Here is a 19540-nt window from a genome sequence, read left to right on the forward strand (position 1 = left end):
GCTCACACCTATAATCCTAGCTGAGATATAAGGATCATGGTTCCAAGCCAGCCTAGGCAGGAAAGTCCATGTATCTCTTATCTCCAATTGACCACCAGAAAACTGGAAGTGGAGCTGTGGCTCAAAGTGGTAGGGTACTAGCCTGGAGCACAAGAGCTCAAGGACAGTACCCAGGCCTTGAGTTCAAGCTCCACAACTGCCAAAAATTCCAGACATAAAGCTGAGAGGCAAATAGGCTTTTTGAATGAGAGTTGATTAGATAGTATTATCTACACACCAGAATAACTAATATGAAAAAGAGAGATGCTGGGCGCCAGTGACTCATACCTGTAATCCTAGCTACTCAGGAGGCTGAAATCTGAGGTTTGTGGTTCAAAGCCAGCCCAGGCAGGAAAGTCTTTGAGACTCTTATCTCCAAAAAAACACTAGAAAACCAGAAGGGGCACTATAGCTCAAGTGATAGAGCATTAACCTTGAGCTGAAGAGCCAGACAGCGCACAGACCCAGAGTTCAAGTCCCATGACCGACCAAAAAAAAAAAAAAAGAAAGAAAGAAAAAGAGAGAAAGCTCCAAGCACCAGTGGCTCACTCTTGTAATCCTAGCTACTCAGGAGCTGAGGCTCCAGTGGTAGAGGGCTAGTCTTGAGCGTAAAAGCTTAGGGCTAGTACCAAAGCCCTGAGTTCAAAGCCCAGGACAAGCACACAGACACAAAAGATGAAAAGATATTATAGATATGTACAAAACCATCTCAATGAAAACCCTCACTTTCTATAATAAAGCATATGGGAATTTAATTTTTGTATGTGCTTGTACTAGGGCTTGAACTTAAGGCCTAGGGGCTCTTGCTTAGCTTTTTCACTCAAGGCTGGGGCTCTGCCACTTGAGGCACATTTCTACATCTGGCTTTTTGCTGACTAATTGAAGATCAGGTTCTTAAAGATTTTCTGCCTGGGCTGGATTTGGATTGCCATTTTTTATCTCAACCTAAGTAACTAGGATTATAGACATGCGCCACTAGCAGCTGGCAATAGATATTAATCCAAAAAGACTTAAAATACAAAAAATAGTTAGAATAAAGGGTAATAGGAACTCTCCTATATTATAATGAGAGCATAAGTTAAAATATAACAGCCACATTATGTTGAATAAAGGAAACCGGACACCAAAGATGGTTTATGATTCAGTACTAGATTGTTTGTTTGTTTTTGCTAATACTGGGGCTTGAACTCAGAGCCTCACACTCTTTTTTTTTTTTTCCCACTCAAGCCTGGCAGTCTCCCAGTTGAGCCACACCTCTACTTCCAGCTTTTTGCTGGTTAACTGAAGATAAGAGTCTCTCAGATTTGTTAACCCAGGCTGGATTTGAACCATGGTCCTCAGATCTCAGCCTCCAGTGTAGCTACATTTACAGATGTGAGCCACTGCCTCCTGACTTCATTTGACAGAGGTTAATACTAGGTATTGTACCGGGGATGTGGTTAGTGGAAGAGTGCTTGCCTCGCATGCATGAAGCCATGGGTTTGATTACTTATTACCAAAGAAACAGAAAAGGCCCAAAGTGGTGCTGTGGCTCAAATGGTAGAGCACCAGCCTTGAGCACAGAGAGGCTCAGGGACAGTGCCCAGTCCCTAAGTTCAAGCCCCAGGACTGGCAAAAAAAACAAAATACTAGGTAAAGCCACAATTTCCTATTTAGAGATGCATCCTTAGGTGTTAAAAGCATTGTACAAAGAACAAAGGAAATTAGTGTTTTAACACAAAACTGATCAAGTGGATGTTAAAGGACTGGAAAGAGGGCTTCATAGAGGCAGTAACTACAGGAGACTGCTTACCCCAGACTGCTTCTACCTGAGTAGAAGGAAGAGAATGAAAAGGAGAAAATATAAAAAGCTGGGGTCTGGGACTGACAGTTGTAGGAAAGAAGTGCTAGCCAGCTGGCCATCTTTGTTTTTTTTATTTTATTTTATTTGTGAACATACTGTACGGAGGGGTTACAATTGCATGGGCAGGATAATGCGTACATTTCTTACCAAGCATTGCAGCCTCCTCCTTTGTTTACCCTTCCCATCCCTTCCCAGCCTCCCCCCTCCCCCCATCCCAATCCTTCTCCTTCCCCCCTCCCTCCCCCCCGCACTGACGTTGTAAAGCTCCTTTTGGACATGACAACTTGTACTTCTCATTGTTGCAACAGGTCCACCTGTACCTTAAACTACTTGTTTTTTCCCATCTCCTCCACAAGTTATACTGACATCAAATATAGTGAAAGCAGGGGTTATACTGTGGGGGAGGGACATACAAAGCAACAAAGAAATAATCTTATAAATGCATTAGAAACACATGCATGAAAGAAAAAAACATTAAAATACATATCTAAGGGTTGATTTTCCTGACATCACATTATCTGACCTTTTCCGCTTGACTCATACATATACTAGATATTGCAAATAAGGGAAACCATGGGACCTGTGTTTCTTTGGGCCTGGCTTACTTCACTTACTATAATTTTTTCCAAGTTTTTCCATTTCCTAACAACTGGGGCAATGTCATTCTTTCTGATGAGCTGGCCATCTTTGAAGGGATCCTAGGACTCAATTTCTGCCACTTGCACAGATAGGGACTGGCAGATATCAAGAAAACAAAGAGGAAAAATGGAGTCTCCTCCTTTCCCTCAGACTTGCAGTTCCCTATACCGCCCCTGCAGGCCCTTGGAGGAATGGGAGGGACCAGAGGCAAGCAAGATGGTGGCAAGAGGGGTCTATTGCAGGTAGAGATAGGCCTGGCTTTGGGTCAGGCTCAGGTGGTCAGGTACAAATGAGGCAAAGTCCACTGAAGCACCAAGGAAACGACCCAGTGTTCCTCTGACTACAGGCTGTGCAGTCCTGGAAAACAACTCTGTTGAAAGGGAATCCCAGGACAGAGGTGGCAGCAGATGGACTAGCTCCAGAGAGAGGTCCTAAGGTTTCTGAATCCATTCCAGCGATCACTCTTGGAGCTGCCAGAGGCTTTAAGGAGAACAGAAAGCTCAGAGCTTTTCCCTGTTTCCCTTTCTCCAGCTTATGTATGTGTGTGCGCACATGCACACGGACATGCATGCACATCTAAGCGTACATGCTAGTACTAGTATTTGGACTGGGCGCTGTCCCTTAACATTTTTTTGCTCAAGGCTGATGCTGTACCACTTGTGCCACACCTCCCCTTCCAGGTTTTTGCTGGTAAACCGGAGATAAGAGTCTTTCAGACTTTCCTGCCCTGGGCTGGCTTTGAACTAGAATACTCAGAGTTCAGCCTCTTGAGTAGCTAGGATTACAAGGGAGAGCCACCAACCAGCCTGGCTTCTCCAAGCCTTTCTTTTCTTACCAGTTCCTCTCTTAACTTCTCTTCCGTACATTCACTAGTCATAACTAGACTTAATTCTGCATATATAAACATACCATAACACATGGCCAACTCCTACAAATATACACAAATTCAAATAGACACACAGGCAATTTCCTTTGAACATCTTTGTTACATATTCATTCCCTTTACGGCTGCCTGAGCCCGTTAATGTGCAGCTTTCAAGTTCATAGCTTCATTATAAATCATTATAGCCTCAGGAAAGACTTGAGGCTCAGAGAGGGTGAAGAAATGTTTTCAAGGACACCAATCTGGGAGAGACAGAGTTGAGACTTGTACTGTGGTTGTGTGTGATTGGCTGGGCTTTGGTCATGCCTTCCTGTCCCCCCACTTCAAATGTGCACATGCGCCGTTGCATCCTACAAATGGTCATAGATGTAGTTTCATGTCCTTCTCATATGCTCTCTAGACACATTGTGTGTGGAGGGGTAGGGGAATTGAACCCAGGTCCTGTGCATTCTAGGCAGATACTCTACCACTGACTACATGTGTACCCATGTGAGTGCTTATACATCCAAACACTGAAATTCACTGACAGATCTTTGTGGACATTTCCTGGCTTTTCTTCTGTAGCCAAGGCTTATAAATTGCATCTACCAGATCCTCCTGGCCACCACTAGACTCCATGGATTTTCCTAACAGGCGGAAGATACATAGTGGACATGACCACCGGTGCAGAAGTCTTGCTTTTTGCAGTCCTTCTACCTTACGTCAGGACATAGTTCATTCACACAACTCTGTAGTTAGACAGGGGACTATTATACTCATTTTGTGGATGGGGAAACTGAGCATCAGGGTGTTCAAGGAAAACCCAACTACCTCCATATCTTCGTCAAGAACCTTACTTCCTCTACTGTTGTACTTAATGAAGACCACTATCATATTCTCCAACTGATGCTGGAGATACCTGGATGAAAATTTAAAATTATTCCAGTAGCTCCCAAATAGGGCATCTTCAGGGCCAGTTCAGTGGCTTAGTGCTGGGTCCTCTCATGCACTGGTTTTGTTCCAAGACTACCACTTTTTATCTCCAACACCATAAAATGGCTGGCAGTATTCCAAGCATCACTGAGAAATGACATTCAGCCAAACAAGAGGTCTTTCTTTCCTGTGTCTCTACACTCTTACCCTAACAGTCATTATTCATGTGTGTTTTGCATTGTATTGTACCCTTTAATTGTGTACAACATACTGTATGTCATTTATACCTCAATGAAATCATAGAAAATTAAAATATTCTTAATATAAAGTAAAAATATACTTCTACATCAGATCAGTGTACATTTCTCTATACAGGTATAATTGAACTCAAATATATACAATATATATCATATATATAGTAGTTAGGTACACACACATATAAAAGATTATTGGAGATAAGATTTTCACTAACTTTTCTGCACAGGCTGTGATCCTCAGATTACATACACGAACCACCAGCTCACCAGAACCACTGGTATCTAGCTTTATCCTCATTTTTTTTTGCTAGTTCTAGGACTAGAACTCTGGGCCTGGGCTTCTTCTTCTCAAGGCTAGCACTCTACCACTTGAGCTACAGTGTTACTTCTGGCTTTTTCTGTGTATGTGGTACTGAGGAATCAAACCTAGGGCTTCATGCATGCAAGGCGAGCACTCTCCCACTAAGCCACATTCCCAGCCCTTATCCCCATTTTATAGATGAGGGAACTAAAGCCCAGAGAGACTTGGCAATTTTTCCAAGGTCACACTCCTCCTGATGCTTGTTCTGGCTCCAAAATGCCAATTATCCAACTATATATTATTTATATTATCTCCTATTGGCTGCCTATAAATTGAGGTGTCTGTCTTGGACATCAGCTGTCAGGACCTCTTTTCCACCCAAACAGCCTACTTGTTTTGGTTCCAGATCCCCTTCCTGCCTGAACTTCCCATGTTCCTGACTTGTGGGAATCTATGAAAGGTGGCCATTTTTCATTGGAAGACCTTATTTTACCTTACTTGACATAGACTAATGTATGAGATTCAGTCCTCGATGACAGCTGGGATAAATATGGAAGGAAAGAAGAAAAGTGACTTATCAAGTGGAATTGCAATCAATTGGACAATGTCTTGAGCCTTCAGCATCTATTATCTACAAAAAGCTAAAGTTCAATACCTGGGCCCTGAGTTCAAGTCCCAGGACCAGCACAAAAATAAAATAAATTAATTACTAATTAATTACTAGTTAATAAAATAAGGAGCGTGGCACTCATCTAAAGAGGAAATTTTCTTGGTTGCCGCCCCAGCTTCATTTCTTCTCTATATTGTCATCTCCCAGGAATCTCAATCTCAAGATGTCATCACTTCTGTCTAATCCATTTTATACCTGTATCCATAAGTGTCCATTAAATACACACATTAAGAACAATTTTTTTAATTGGGGTTATATGAATGGTGTCATACTGCAGTTACTATCCTGTTGCCGTCTTTCCCTCTCTGTACCATGCCACTGAGAGCTCCTTAAAAGAGTCATAGGTTATTTAATTTCTGTGTCCTTGGCTGCCAAGAACATTCTGCATGTTTAATAAATCAAGAAGGGGCCTGGGAGTGTGGCTTAGTGGTTAAAGTGCTTTCCTCAGTACCACATAAAGAGAAAAAGGTAAAAGTGGCACTGTGGTAGAGTGCTAGCCTTGAGCAAAAGAAGCTCAAGGACAGTGTCTAGACCCTGAGTTCAAGCTCCAGGACTGGCCAAAAAAAAAAAAAAATCAAGAAGGCAAGAAGAAAGTTAAATAAGGGAGGGAAGAAAGAAAGGAAGCCTACAACAGGGTCAATCTTCAGTCTTTTTTTTTTTTTTGTCGGTCGTGGGGCTTGAACTCTGGGCCTGGGTGCTGTCCCTCAGCTCTTCAGCGCAAGGCGAGCACTCTACCACTTGAGCTACAGCGCCACTTCCGGTTTTCTGGTGGTTAATTGGAGATAGGAGTCTCACAGTCTTTCCTGCCTGGGCTGGCTTTGAACCATGATCCCCAGATCTGAGCCTCCTGAATAGCTAGGATTACAGGCGTGAGCCATCAGTACCCAGCTCCAACAAGGGTTTTTATAGCTTCAATAACCAATAACTATATTTCTTTTTCTCATCTCCTCCCCCGCCTGTAGCCAACAGCATGGAGATTTTTTCCCCCCAGGTTTCTGAAGTCCTTTTCTGTTTTTTTCTTTTTTTTCCATCTGCATATCCAAAATATTTCCCTGCTGTTTCCCAAGAGTCTCTTTAAGATTTCTTTTCATTTTATTTTTTTCTTCTTCCATTTTGGCAGATTCAATTAGGAGCTGAATTTGATCTAGAAACATTACCTCTTGTTAAATCCCTTTTGATAAATAGTCCCCAGAGGATGCCTCTCTTTGAAGTCTCTTTATGAGCCTTGGTGCTGAGTAAAATGTCGACCACTTTCATGATAATTACAATGGAACAGACACATTGTTCCTGGAGTCTGTTTCCTAATCGGAGGAAACACAGCCTGCTCTTATTTATGTTCTTGTAAAAAATGTGCTCCTAGGCCTTCGTGACTTTCCCCACCCCCTCTCTGTCTACACAGCTGACTGTGGGATTTTTCATCTCTGAAGCAGAAAGATGGAAGGAATGTTTGGGGGAATATTTCCACAAGAAAGTTTATCTTTCTTGCTGTTGTTTTCAATGTGCTTATAATGTACTTTGTGATTTTTTTGGTTTCTCTTGTATGTTCTCCCCCCAAGGTAAAACCCCTGTTTTCACTGTATTTGATTCAGATGCCCTGCATCTTGAATATACATTTTTCTAATTTGGGGAAGGGAAGGGAAATAACAAAACAAAAAGCTGAAATAAGGATACAGGTTGACCTATTGTAACAATGTAACATTGAATTGTACAAGAGGGTGGAGGGGGGAGAGGGAAGGGATGATAGGGGAGAAACAAAGGAGTGGGTAACAGTGCTCCATAGGAAATGTACTCATTACCTTACTCATGTAACTATAACCCCTCTGTACAGTATCTTTACAACATATATAAAAGAAATTTGGCTAGGAGTAGGCCTTGGGCTCAGGGGATGGTTCCTGAATGCTTCTGGTATGTTGCCTGGTTTTCCCAGTTCCAGAAAAGGGATGAAGAAGCCAAGGACCAATTAGCAACCTCATAAAAAAAAAAAAAGTGTAGAAGCTGAGCACCAATGGCTCATGCCTGCAATCCTGATATCTGAATATCACGGTTCAAAGCCGGCCCAGGCAGAAAAATCCATGAGACTCTTATCTCCAATTAAGTACCAAAAAAACTAGAATCGGGTTTGTGACTCCAGGGCTACCCTTGAGCAAAAATGCTAAAGGACAACACTTAGGTCCTGGTTCTAACCCTAGACCAGCACTTGTGCATGAGCGTGTGCATACACACTCACATACACAAATGAAATTAGACACACCTAAAGAGCATTAGTATATAACTATAATAGGATCTGAGACACGCGGAGCAGCTCTTGGGGACCTATATCGCCAGGTTCTGAGTCCTAACTTCTATGTTTGTCTCTTTTTTGTTCCCTGTGATCTCCTGAGGGCAAGTCGGTAGGATCTACATGAAGACAGATTTGGGTTGGAATTTGTTTTTTGTTTTTGGCCAGTGTTGGGACTTGAACTTAGGGCCTAGGTACTGTTCCTTAGCTTTTTTTGCTCGAGGGTGGCACTCTTACCACTTAAACCATAGCTCTACTTCTAGCTTTGAGCTGATCAATTGAAAATGAGTCTCATGGACCTTCCTGCCCAAGCTGGTTTTGAACCTTGATCTTCAGATTCCAGCCTCCTGAATAGCTAGGATAAAAGGCATGAACCACCTGCACCAGGCTTAACAACTTCTTCTTAATGGCCTGATTATTATTTTTTTTTAAGTGCCTTCACAAAGGAAGGTAATTCTTGAGAGTAGAAGATGACTGGAGACTGACAGGCTTCCTGTAGGAAGTGCAAAGGGAAGGGCAAAGTTGGACTTAGTAGCCTTCCAGTTCTGACATTTGGAGATTGACATGTGGGCAGAAATTATTTCTGCCAGCTCTCCACCCCCAAGGTCCTCATTTGGGGGAGGTGGAGAGAATCCCATAGGCTTAATACAGCTCTCAGACTCTAGAGCCCATTTGGCCAAAGAATTGGATTCCTAATGAGAATTCAGGGAACAGGGTTCTCATCTTGTTGTTTGCCTCCTATTCCTTCGGTGAGACCTTGGGAAAAGAAATTTCTGGTTTATGCCTGAGCAGAATTTGCTCCCACTCTCTTTTGGTGAGGGCTGTGGAATCCCTTCTCTTCTGTTTGCAGTCCCTGTGGCTCTAGTAAGTGAGACTGACTGATCTAGATGAGCATGACCCAAGCATAACCAATCAGAAATGGGCAGTGGGTCAAGTTAGACCAATCAGAATCTATCTCAAGGCTTTTTTTGTTTTTTTTTTACTAGAATTGTTGACAGATATCTCCTTCCCTAGAGGTAACTAAGCTGGGAACAGGCAAGAATAGGCTTTCTGAGGTGTATCATATGGACCAAGCCTACCTGAAAATGAAGCCAGCTCTGAAAGGAAAGCAAGGCTGAGGAAATGTGGACAAATCTAGGTTATGCTGATCAAATGCCTGCATCCAGTAGAACCTAGAGGTAGAATAAAAGCTTCAGGTTTGGACTGGGATGTAGCTCAGTGGCAAGGCGCTTGCCTAGCAAGTGCAACATCCTGGGTTTGATGCCCAGTAAAAAAGAAAAGACAAAAAAAAAGTTTCAGGTTTTAGGTTTGCTTGTCAATAAATTTAGTTGTGTTTAATTTGTAGAATTTTTCTTATTGTTATTGCAATTCCTGGGGTTTCAACTCAAGATCTGTGCATTGCCCTGGAGCTCAAGTTGTGCTCAAATCTACTGCTCTACCACTTGAGACACAGGTCCACTTCCTGCTTTGTGTGTGTGTGTGTGTGTGTGTTGGTCTTGGGGTTTAGAGCTTCTTTTGCTCAAAGCTAGCAGGCTACCACTTGAAGCATAGCTGCACTTTGTTTTGTTTTAATTTGCTTTTTTACTGGTTAATTCAGGATGAGAGTCTCACAGACTTTCCTGTCTAGGTTGACCTAAAACCATTACCCTCAGATCTCAGTTTCCTTGTGTAGCTAGACTTTAACTCAGGTCCTGGGCAGTGTCCCTGAGCTTCTTTTGCTCAAGGCTAGCACTCTACTACTTGAACCACAGTGCCACTTCTGGCTTTTTCTGTTTATATGGTACTGAGGAATCAAACCCAGGGCTTCATGCATGCTAGACAAGCACTCTACCACTAAGCCACATTCTCAACCAATTACCAGCTCTTGACTACTGTGCTTTGTTTTGTTTGTTTAAAACACTACCCAGTAATATTTTGTTACTTTACTATTGCTACTGTGACAAACTTCATGGCTTAAACAGCACAACTTTATTATCTGACTCTCCTGGGTGTCAGAAGTCTGAAATAGGTTTCCCTGGGCTAAAAAAATCAAAGTATCAGCAGGGTCTTGGTCTTTCTGGAGGAGGTTCCAAGGGGATAATCTCTCTCATTACTTTTCCTAGCTCCTATAGGCTGAATCTTCTTTAGCTCATTGCTTCTCCCCAACTTCAAAGCCAGCCAGTATAGCATCTTCAAATCCCTGACTCTCCTGCCTTTCTCTTACAAGAGCTCTTGTGATTACTTTGAGCCTTCCCAGATAATGTAGAACAATTTCCCTATCTCAAGATCCTTAATACAGTCTTTGAAAATCATTTTTTGCCATGTAAAATGGAGATTAGGATGGGGACATATTTAGGAGATATTCTTCACAAATACAAAGAAGGAGATAATATTAGCTCTATTTGTACAATGAGGGAATGGAAGGCTTGGAATACAATAACTCTCCTGATAGCTAGTAACAGCCACAGCCTTGGTTTCTATCTGGTAGTTATGCTCAATCTGTATTCACTATGTTATTGTCCCCCAAGTGATTCAAGTACCTATGTTACAGTCACCCTGTACACCACTCTTGTCAGCTGCAAAACAGAACTAGAGATTTTGTGTTGATGAACATTTGAGATTATAAATGTGGCATTCTTAGTACTGTGTCTGGTATGAAGTAGGTGCTCAGTACTTGGTTACCATCTCTTTTTTTCTTTTTGTCAGTCCTGAGACTTGAGCTCAAGGTCTGGGTGCTGTCCCTGAATATTTTTCTTCAAGGGTGCTCTACTACTTGAGCCACACCCCTACTTCCTGCTATTTGGTGATTGGTTTCCAGCTTCAACTGTGATCCTCAGTTCTCAGCTTCTTAAGCCACCCATGGCTACCTGGTCACCATCCTTAAAAATTCCTCTTTGAAGCCAGGCACCAGTAGCTCATGCCTATAATCCTAACTACTCAGGAGGCTGAGATCTGAGGTTCACAGTTCAAAGACAACCTGGACAGGTAAGTCCATGAGAGACTCTTTATTTCCAGTGACCCACCAGAAAACCTGAAGTGGCACTGTGGCTAAAGTGGTAGCCTGAATGAAAAAGCTCAGGGACAGCGCCCAGGCCCTGAGTTCCAGCCCCATGACCAACAAAATAAAATATAAATTTAAAAAAACCTGTTATTTGAGAGTGAAATATGGCAGGTGCCTGAAGAAATAAGATTCTGTTCTTTTATAGGGAGATAGCCTTGATCCAAGGAAGAAATACTTTCCTTTTAGGGAAAACTTGGGTTTCCAGGGCCAGCTGTGGGGTGAGGATGGAAGGGGATGCAATCCACAGGCTTTTAGAATGTAGATGAGAAGACACCTAGGCTGGTCCAGTCACATAGGGGATCAAACCTAGGTCACAAAGACTGGGTTGTGAAGCTACTTTTTGTTCATTGATAAGGAAATGATACTAAGCTCCTGGTTAGTTTTTGTTTCATTGATTAAAGAATTAAAGAGCAGGTTTCTTTTAAAAGAAAAGCAGCTGTGAAAGTAACAGCAAAATGGACTTCTTGGATAAGCAGCATGGGTGTTAGACCTGGGTGTCTACCTTCCTTCTCCCTCTGTCCTTCAGCTCCAGGGACCAGCAAGATATGGGATCTCCTGCCTCTGCCCACTCAGGGCATGCGCCTGATTTCATTGGGCACAGGGTGGACACGTGCTGTAGAGAGTCTGTGATTGGTTCTCCTGTCTTTGCTGAGTCATCTGCCACGCCCCCAACACGTGTTTTGCTGAGTCATTCCTCTTGCTGAGTCATTCCCTCCATGCATCTTGCTGAGTCATCCTCAATACTCCCCAAGAACTGGTCTAGGCTGCCATCTTTTGCCTTCTTAGGGATGCCTACTTTCTCCCTCAGAAATGAGTAGCTTTGGAACCAAACCAACCCAAATACGCTCCTCTTTTGCCAACTATTTACTCAGCTCTTCATCAGACAACCTGTCCCAACTACTCATCCACTCAAAACATGTTGTTGGTCCGGCCCTGTGTTGAGACCTTCTCCTGGGGGAGCAAAAGACACCCCCTATGCTGAAGAAATGTACCTCCTGTCTCCCCTTGAGCTGCTTTGCTGCAGGGAGCAGATGACGATAGGAGAGCAGGATTCTGTCACTGTCCTAACTTGTCCCTGGTTTCTGGCCCAGAGGCCCTGCCTGACATAGGAGCTTCCAGGGACCTCACGGGAGCCTTAGTGAGGTCCTGACTGAGACACATGGTGCTGATCACGCAGGTTAGGCCCAGTTATAGCAATTCTCTCCTAAGCATGGTCTCACATGCTGTGCTGCAGCCTCCTTTACTTCCAATGCGTGTGTGTGTGTGTGTGTTGGTTGTAAGGCTTGAATTTAAGGCTTAGGTTCTGTCCCTGGAGTTTTTGTTACGGCTAATGCTCTGCCATTTGAGCCACATCTCTACTTCTGGCTTTTTAGTGGTTAATTGGAGGTAAGAGTCTCCTGGATTTCCCTGCCCAGGCTGGCTTTGAACCATGAACCTCAGATTTCAGCCTCCTGAGTAGCTAGCTGAGTTTACACATATAAGCCACTGATGCCTGGTTCTACTCTTTTTTGGGGAGGCAGGGCAGGTTGGTTGTGGGGCCTGAACTCTGGGCCTGGGTGCTGTCCTTCAGCTCTTCAGCTCAAGGAGAATGCTCTACCACTTAAGCCACAGCGCCACTTCCAGTTTTCTGAGTGGTTTATTGGAGATAAGAGTCTCACGGACTTTCCTGCCCAGGCCGGCTTTGAACTGTGATCCTCAGATCTCAGCCCCCTGAATAGTTAGGATTACAGGTGTGAGCCACTGGTGCCTAGCTTTGGCTATACTCTTTTTCTCAGTTATGGATGGGGGCAGAGAAGGAATCAGAGGCTGAGAGATCCATCTGGTAGCACAATCAGATGGAAATCCTAAAATGTTCTTCTCCCCCACAAATATCCTGCCCTACCACATGCACACAGGAGAGACTTGAACCAAGATTCCTTGAGAAAGGTGTCATGGCGGTAACAATAGGAACAACTGACAGCTTTTCCTGGGAGATTAAGGGTTGAGGACAAAGAGAATGGAATTGGAGAGATTTTCAGAATCATAAACTCCAGCCTAGCTAGGCACTGGAGTCATCTAGGATCTCCATCAAGATGGATCTGATTCTTGCTGACACACCTTCCTGGACAGGGAGTTCACCACCTGTTAGGAATGAAAGCAAACTTATTCCATTCTTTGGCAGCTCTGATCCTTCAAAAACTACTTTAAATCACAGAGCACTGGTGGCTCAGTGCTACTTAGGAAATGGAGAACAGTGGATCATGGTTTGAAGCCAGCCCTGTCAGGAAAGTCTATGAGACTCTCTCTTTTTTTTTGGGGGGGTGTCCGGTCGTGGGGCCTGAACTCTGGGCCTGGGCGCTGTCCCTCAGCTCTTCAGCACAAGGCTAGCACTCTACCACTTGAGCCACAGCACCACATCCAGCTTTTTTTACTGCTTATGTGGTGCTGAGGAATCGAGCCCAGGGCCTCATGCATGCAAGGCAAGCGCTCTACCACTGAGCCACCTTCCCAGCCCCTATGAGACTCTCTTATCTCCATTTTAGCACCAAAAAGCTGGAAGTAGAGTTGTGGCTCAAGTGGAAGAACACTAGCCTTGAACAATCATGAGTTTAAGTCCTAGGACCAGCACCATAAACAACAACAACAAAACAAAAACTTGATTACACAGAAATCTGCTTCTCAGCCAAACATTTGTTTTCAAGAGTTATCTCTTGTATGAAATTTTCTGAGAAATCATTAAAATTCCTTGGTTCCTTACTAACCTGGCTAATCAGAACCACTGAGTCAGGAGCCCAGGGAACTTGGCTATCAGTGAAGGATGCTGGATTTATAAAATGAGAGGAACAGGGCCTTCAAGCAGGGCAGGCATATCTACAGGGAAAACCAGGGACCTAGAGAACAAATGGCTCCAACATGTCAAATTTTACCTAGGGTGAGGTTGATTGGGAAGGAAGCCATAGCAGTTAGGAATAAATTAACCCCGAGGTCACAAATAATAGCTATCATGAAAAACCCAGCTGATGCAGTCCTAGGACCAAAGGCTTTGGCATAAACCTTTGTATAAATTCTACAATCCTTGCCATTTAACACTCAAGAGACCAAGGCTTAAAGAGCTGATGTCACTTGCCCAAAGGAAAAAAAAGTCGTTCTGAGGGAGACCCTACTCTTATCTCCTCCCCACATTTAACCATGGTTCAACTTTCTTAGAACCTCATTTCTAAACCTCCCAAGATTCAGACTACATTTCTTTTTTTTTTTTTTCGGTCGGTTGTGGGGCTTGAACTCTGGGCCTGGGTGCTGTCCCTCAGCTCTTCAGCTCAAGGCGAGCGCTCTACCACTTGAGCCAGAGCACCACTTCCGGTTTTCTGGTGGTTTATTGGAGAGAAAAGCCTCATGGACTTTCCTGCCCAGGCAGGCTTTGAACTTCGATCCTCAGATCTCAGCCTCCTGAGTAGCTAGGATTACAGGTGTGAGCCACCAGCTCCTGGCTCAGATTCCTTTTTTTTTTTTTTTTAAACATATTTTTCTGCACTAAGGATTGAACTCAGGGCCTCACATTTTCTAGGTAACTGCTCCATTACTTGAGTTGCACCTTCATTTCTTCTACGTTTAGGTAGGGTCTCATACTCTTGCCTGGGCTAGCCTCAAACCATCCATCCTCCTAGTAACTGAGATTTTGCCTCCCTAGTAAACGAGATTACAGCCATGTGCTTCTATGCCTGGTCTGGAGGCTTCTTCTTAATGTTAAATGAGGTGAAACATTGTTCTCATTTAACTGGAACCAGTTTTTAACCTCTCCTCTCAGTAGGAGAGAAATCCCTCCTGCATGCTCCCAGGCCCTAAGGAGACAGTGGTACTTGGGACTTCTAGCTGATAATTTTTACCCTACGGAGCAGCAAAGATCTTCCTGAAATAATCATGCTTTCTTAAACCGCTCACATCTCTGGGTTACTCCAAATGTCAATTTTACTCTAAACAAGGCCTGACCAAGAATAAAAACAGAGGCCCACACATCAACTGTCTGAAGGGTCAGAAATTATAAATTAAGGTTACTCATTCTAAATAATATCTGTTCTATCTTTTTCTATATTGACAAATATTCTTCCTTCATGACTTTGAAGGGTCAAGTTCATTTTTTTGTTTTGTTTTTGCCTGTCCTGGGGCTTGAACTCTAGGTCTGGTGTGTGTGTGGGGGGGTACTTTAGCTTTTGTGCTCAAAGCTAGCACTTTACCACTTGAGAGACAGTGTCACTTCTGGCTTTTTGATGGTTCATTGGAGATAAGAGTCTTATGGGCTTTCCTGCCTTGGCTGGCCCAGAACTGTGACCCTCAGATCTCAGACTCCAGCTAGGATTACAAGCTGTGCCACTGGTACCCAGCTTCAAGGACAAATTTAGAATATGAAGCCAGGTGCTGGTGGCTCATACTTGTAATCCTCAGGAAGGTGAGAGCTGAGGATTGCAGTTCTAAGCCAGGCTCCTGGCAGAAAGTCAGTGAAACTTTTTTTTTTTTTTTTTTGGTCGTGGGTCTTGAACTCTGGGCCTGGGCGCTGTCCCTGCACTCTTCAGATCAAGGCGAGCGATCTGTCACTTGAACCACAGCACCATTTCTAGTTTTCTAGTGGTTTATAGGAGATAAGAGCCTCTCAGCCTTTTCTACGTAGCCTGGCTTTGAACCATAATCCTCAGATCTCAGCCTCCTGAGTAGCTAGGATTACAGGCATGAGCCACTGGTGCCCAGCTTCTGTGAAACTTTTATATCAAACTAAACACACACACACACAAGTGGAAGTGAAGCTGTGACTCAAGTGGTAGAGTGCTCACCTTGAACACAAAGGAACAGTGCTTAGGCCCCGAGTTCAAGCCCCCAGACCTGGCACAAAACAAGAAAATTTAGAATTTGAAGGAGCTTCGCTCTGGAATTTGGCAATACCCTGGCTCTGGGTGGTCCCTCTTTTCAGTCCCAGCTCTGCCCCACACCTTGAAGCTTTTGAGTTGAAAGCTCTTGAAATTCTGCCCACAAAACCTGCAAAACCTCCTCGTCCCCTTCAGGCTGGGCAGAATTAATTAGGGAGTTCTGTCTTGCCTCTCTTGCTCCAGCCATGAGCTCTATCCAGCCATCTCTTGCTCTGTACTAGTAGCTGATCATGGACTGAGACCAAAGAGGGTTTGGAATGTTCAGGCCACTTGCAGCAGTTAGGGAATAATCAAGCTGCCTGGGAGCCCTCAGTCTCTGGTCTCAGTCTGGCAACCAAGCCTGGCAGAGAGGGCTAGGAGGCAGTCCTTCCCAGAGCAAATGAAGCAAAGGAAAAGGACATGAAATATTGAGCTGTCACTCCTGCCTGCAAAAAGGGAAGAAGGTCACCTCAATGATTAGATCCTATCTGCTTCCCTAGCTCACCTGAAAGTTGCCCATGAAATCTCATCTTTGAAAACAGTCTCAGATCACCTGCGGAGGATTACCAGAGGTAATCCTGCAGTCATTATCAAGGTGAAAATAAGACTAGTGGCTTCCAGCTCACCTGATGTTTGGCAAATTCTTGGGCCTCACTCCAGAAACTTGAGGTGGGATCCAGCCATCTTTGAACCACAGTTCTACTTCATGCTTGCAGAAGTTAATTGGAGATGAGTCTCATGGGCTTTCCTGCCCAGGCTGGCTTTGCACCTGAAACCTAAAATCTCAACCTCTTGAGTAGCTAGGATTATAGGGCTGAGCCCCCAGTGCCAAGTTGCACTTTATTTCTGACATCCTGTAGCAGGTGGCTGTATCTCTAACTGCTGGATTTTCCACAGCCAGTCTCAGAAGGGAGAGATGGTAAGAAGGCTCTGTAGAGTGAGTTCTTGGGGGACAGGGGTAGCTGGCCAGGCCAGTCTAGGTATATAAATCTTAGACAACCTTGGATCGAGGTCATTTTGCACACCCAGTGTCTCACGAGGGAAGTGCTTCCAGACAGCTGCTCCAGAGTGATTTGCCTTCAATTTCCATTTTGTAGCTCCTTCTTTCCTTCTCAGCAGGAGGCTGTGTCTCTGAAGTCAGGCTGACACTGCAGGCTGCAATTACATTGCCTTTCACTTGCCTGAGATTTCCTGGTCATCTCCCACATTCAGAGCTCAGTTACTCTGTATACATTGGCAGGCACAGATATTTATCAAGCACTTGCCACTGCTGGTGTTATCCTAGATGAGGATGGATAATAAGAAAATCCAAGATTGTCTTTCTACTCTTCAACTCCCAAATGACTCTCTACATAAGCGATCAACAATTGTTTGTAGAGTAAGAAGGTGGAATTGAGGTTTCAGTGAATTCTTTAAAGCCTCAAAGGTACCCAACACACAAGTAAATACCATTACCACATATGGGTCTAAAATAGGTAGACAGAGATGGGGGATTCAGTGTAATGAGTCCTCATCAATCAGGCTAAGGAGTCAATAGATAATGTCTCCAGTGAGTAAATCAGGGAGCAAAGGTAATCCATCTCTAACAGGAATCACCAGAGTGTGGTGAGTGAACACACTCCCAGGGTCTGGAGTCAAACGTTCGCTTGAGCTAGAATCTCATTTCTGTTGCTCAGGAGCCGTGTGACCTTGGGCTGATCACTTAACTCTCCAACACCTTTTGTTCCCATTTATAAAATGAATGTAGAAATGGTATCTTGTGAGTGCTGGACAAAGCAATGTACACCCAGGGCTTGGCATGTGACAAGCACACTCAGAAAATGTTAGCCAAGACAGGTCCTGGTGGCTCACGCCTATAATACTGGCTACTCAGGAGGCTGAGATCTGAGGATCATGGTTCAAAGCCAGCCTGGGCAGGAAAATCCATGAGATTCTTATCTCCAATTAACCAGCAGAAAACTAGAAGTGGCGTGCTGGCTCAAGTGGTAGAGCCTTTACCTTGAGCTGAAGAGCTCAGGGACAGTGCCCAGGCCCAGATTTCAAGCTCCAAGAGAAAGAAGGAACAAAAGAATGAAAGAAAGAAAATGTTAGCCAAGGAGTTGGAGGCATGGCTTAGGTAGTAGAGCAACAGCCTATGAACGAATATGTCAGATATCAAGTTGGAGTCCTGCTCTCAGACACAAATAAAAGAAAAAGGAAATTATAGCCAAACTGAGTGTTGGTGGCTTCTGTCTATAGAAGTCTGAAATCTAGAAGATTATGATTCAAAACCAGTCCAGGTAGAAGAGTTTGCTAGATTCCATCTCCAAAATAACCAGTTAAAAAGCAGGGCTGGGGGCTGGGAATGTAGCTTAGTGATAGATTATTTGCCTAGCATGCATGAGGCCTTGGGTTTGATTCCTTGGTACCACATAAACATAAAATATAATTTTTTTTTTAAAGCAGGGTTACAAAGTCACGCGCCAGTAGCTCACACCTGTAATATTAGCTACTCAGGAGGCTGAAATCTGAGGATCGTGGTTCAAAGCCAGCCTGGGCAGGAAAGTCCAGGAGACTCTTAATACACCACCAGAAAACCGGAAGTGGCGCTGTAGTTCAAGTGGTAGAGTGCTAACCTTGAGCTGAAGAGCTAAGGGACAGCACCCAGGCTGAGTTCAAGCCTCAAAACCAACAAAAATAAATAAGTACAAAAAAGCAAGGCAACAGTCCACACAGCAACATGCCCAAGTTTTATTGTGACTACTGTGAAACATACCTCACTCATGACTCTCCATCTGTGAGAAAGACACACTACAGTGGTAGGAAACACAAAGAGAATATAAAAGACTACTATCAGAAGTGGAAGGATTACAATAAAGAAAGGATGGAAGAAGCCGGGCACCGGTGGCTCAAGCCTGTAATCCTACCTACTCAGGAGGCTGAGATCTGAGGATCATGGTTCAAAGCCAGCCAGAGCAGGAAAGTCCATGAGACTCTTATCTCCAATAAACCACTAGAAAACCGGAAGTGGCGCTGTGGCTCAAGCGGTAGAGTGCTAGCCTTGAGCTGAAGAGCTGAGGGACAGCGCCCAAGCCCAGACTTCAAGCCCCACAACCCACCAAAAAAAAAAAAAAAAGAAAAAGAAATGGCTGGAAGAACAGGCTCAGAGCCTGATCAACAAGATAAGTATGTTTCATTCTTTTGTTCTAACTGCTGTATTTCAACAAGGAAAGACACCTCCTACTCCATTTTCTGCTCCTCCTCCTGTGGGGGCAATGATCCTCCCACATCCTCCCAATCTCCCAGGTCCTCTTCACTCTGGAATGATGCCAGCCCCCCACATGGGAGGCCCTCCCATAATGCCAATGATGGGCCTACCTCCTCCTGGGATGATGCCTGTGAGACCTGCTCCTGGAATGAGGCCACCCATGGGAGGTCACATGCCAATGATGCCTGGGCCTCCAACGATGGGGCCTCTTGCTTGTCCCATGATGGTGCCCACTCAGTCAGGAATGACTGGACCAGACAGATAAGAGTAAAGGGTGGAGGGGGCCTTATCAGTTGTAAATTATTTGCTCAACTTCACCAGGAGATCATTGGTGACACTGGATGTTTTCCAACGGCATGACAAGGAAGACTTGCTTCCTTTTATTAAGAGAATAGATGTGGAGGAGAGAAGTGGGACAGAAAATACAGATTTCGAGGAGAGAATCGGGACAGAAAATACAGATTTCATTTGTATTGTGAAATGTGAAAATAAAACTATTAGCTTACCGGGCGCTGGGTGGCTCATACCTGTAATCCTAGCTACTCAGGAGGCTGAGA

The 19540-nt window shown here is 44.1% G+C and overlaps 1 protein-coding gene across 1 annotated transcript; it reads left to right on the top strand.

Annotated features, from left to right (window-relative positions):
- The first annotated feature begins 18455 nt into the window (after nucleotides 1–18455).
- On the top strand, nucleotides 18456–19248 carry LOC105999785 (U1 small nuclear ribonucleoprotein C-like). Its single transcript, XM_013034909.1, has 2 exons — nucleotides 18456–18579; nucleotides 18866–19248. The coding sequence occupies exons 1-2, from the start codon at nucleotides 18456–18458 to the stop codon at nucleotides 19246–19248; spliced, it is 507 nt and encodes a 168-aa protein (XP_012890363.1).
- Nucleotides 19249–19540: the final 292 nt, after the last annotated feature.

Source organism: Dipodomys ordii, unplaced genomic scaffold (assembly GCF_000151885.1).
Source record: "Dipodomys ordii isolate 6190 unplaced genomic scaffold, Dord_2.0 Scaffold200, whole genome shotgun sequence".
Taxonomy (NCBI): Eukaryota; Metazoa; Chordata; class Mammalia; order Rodentia; family Heteromyidae; genus Dipodomys; species Dipodomys ordii.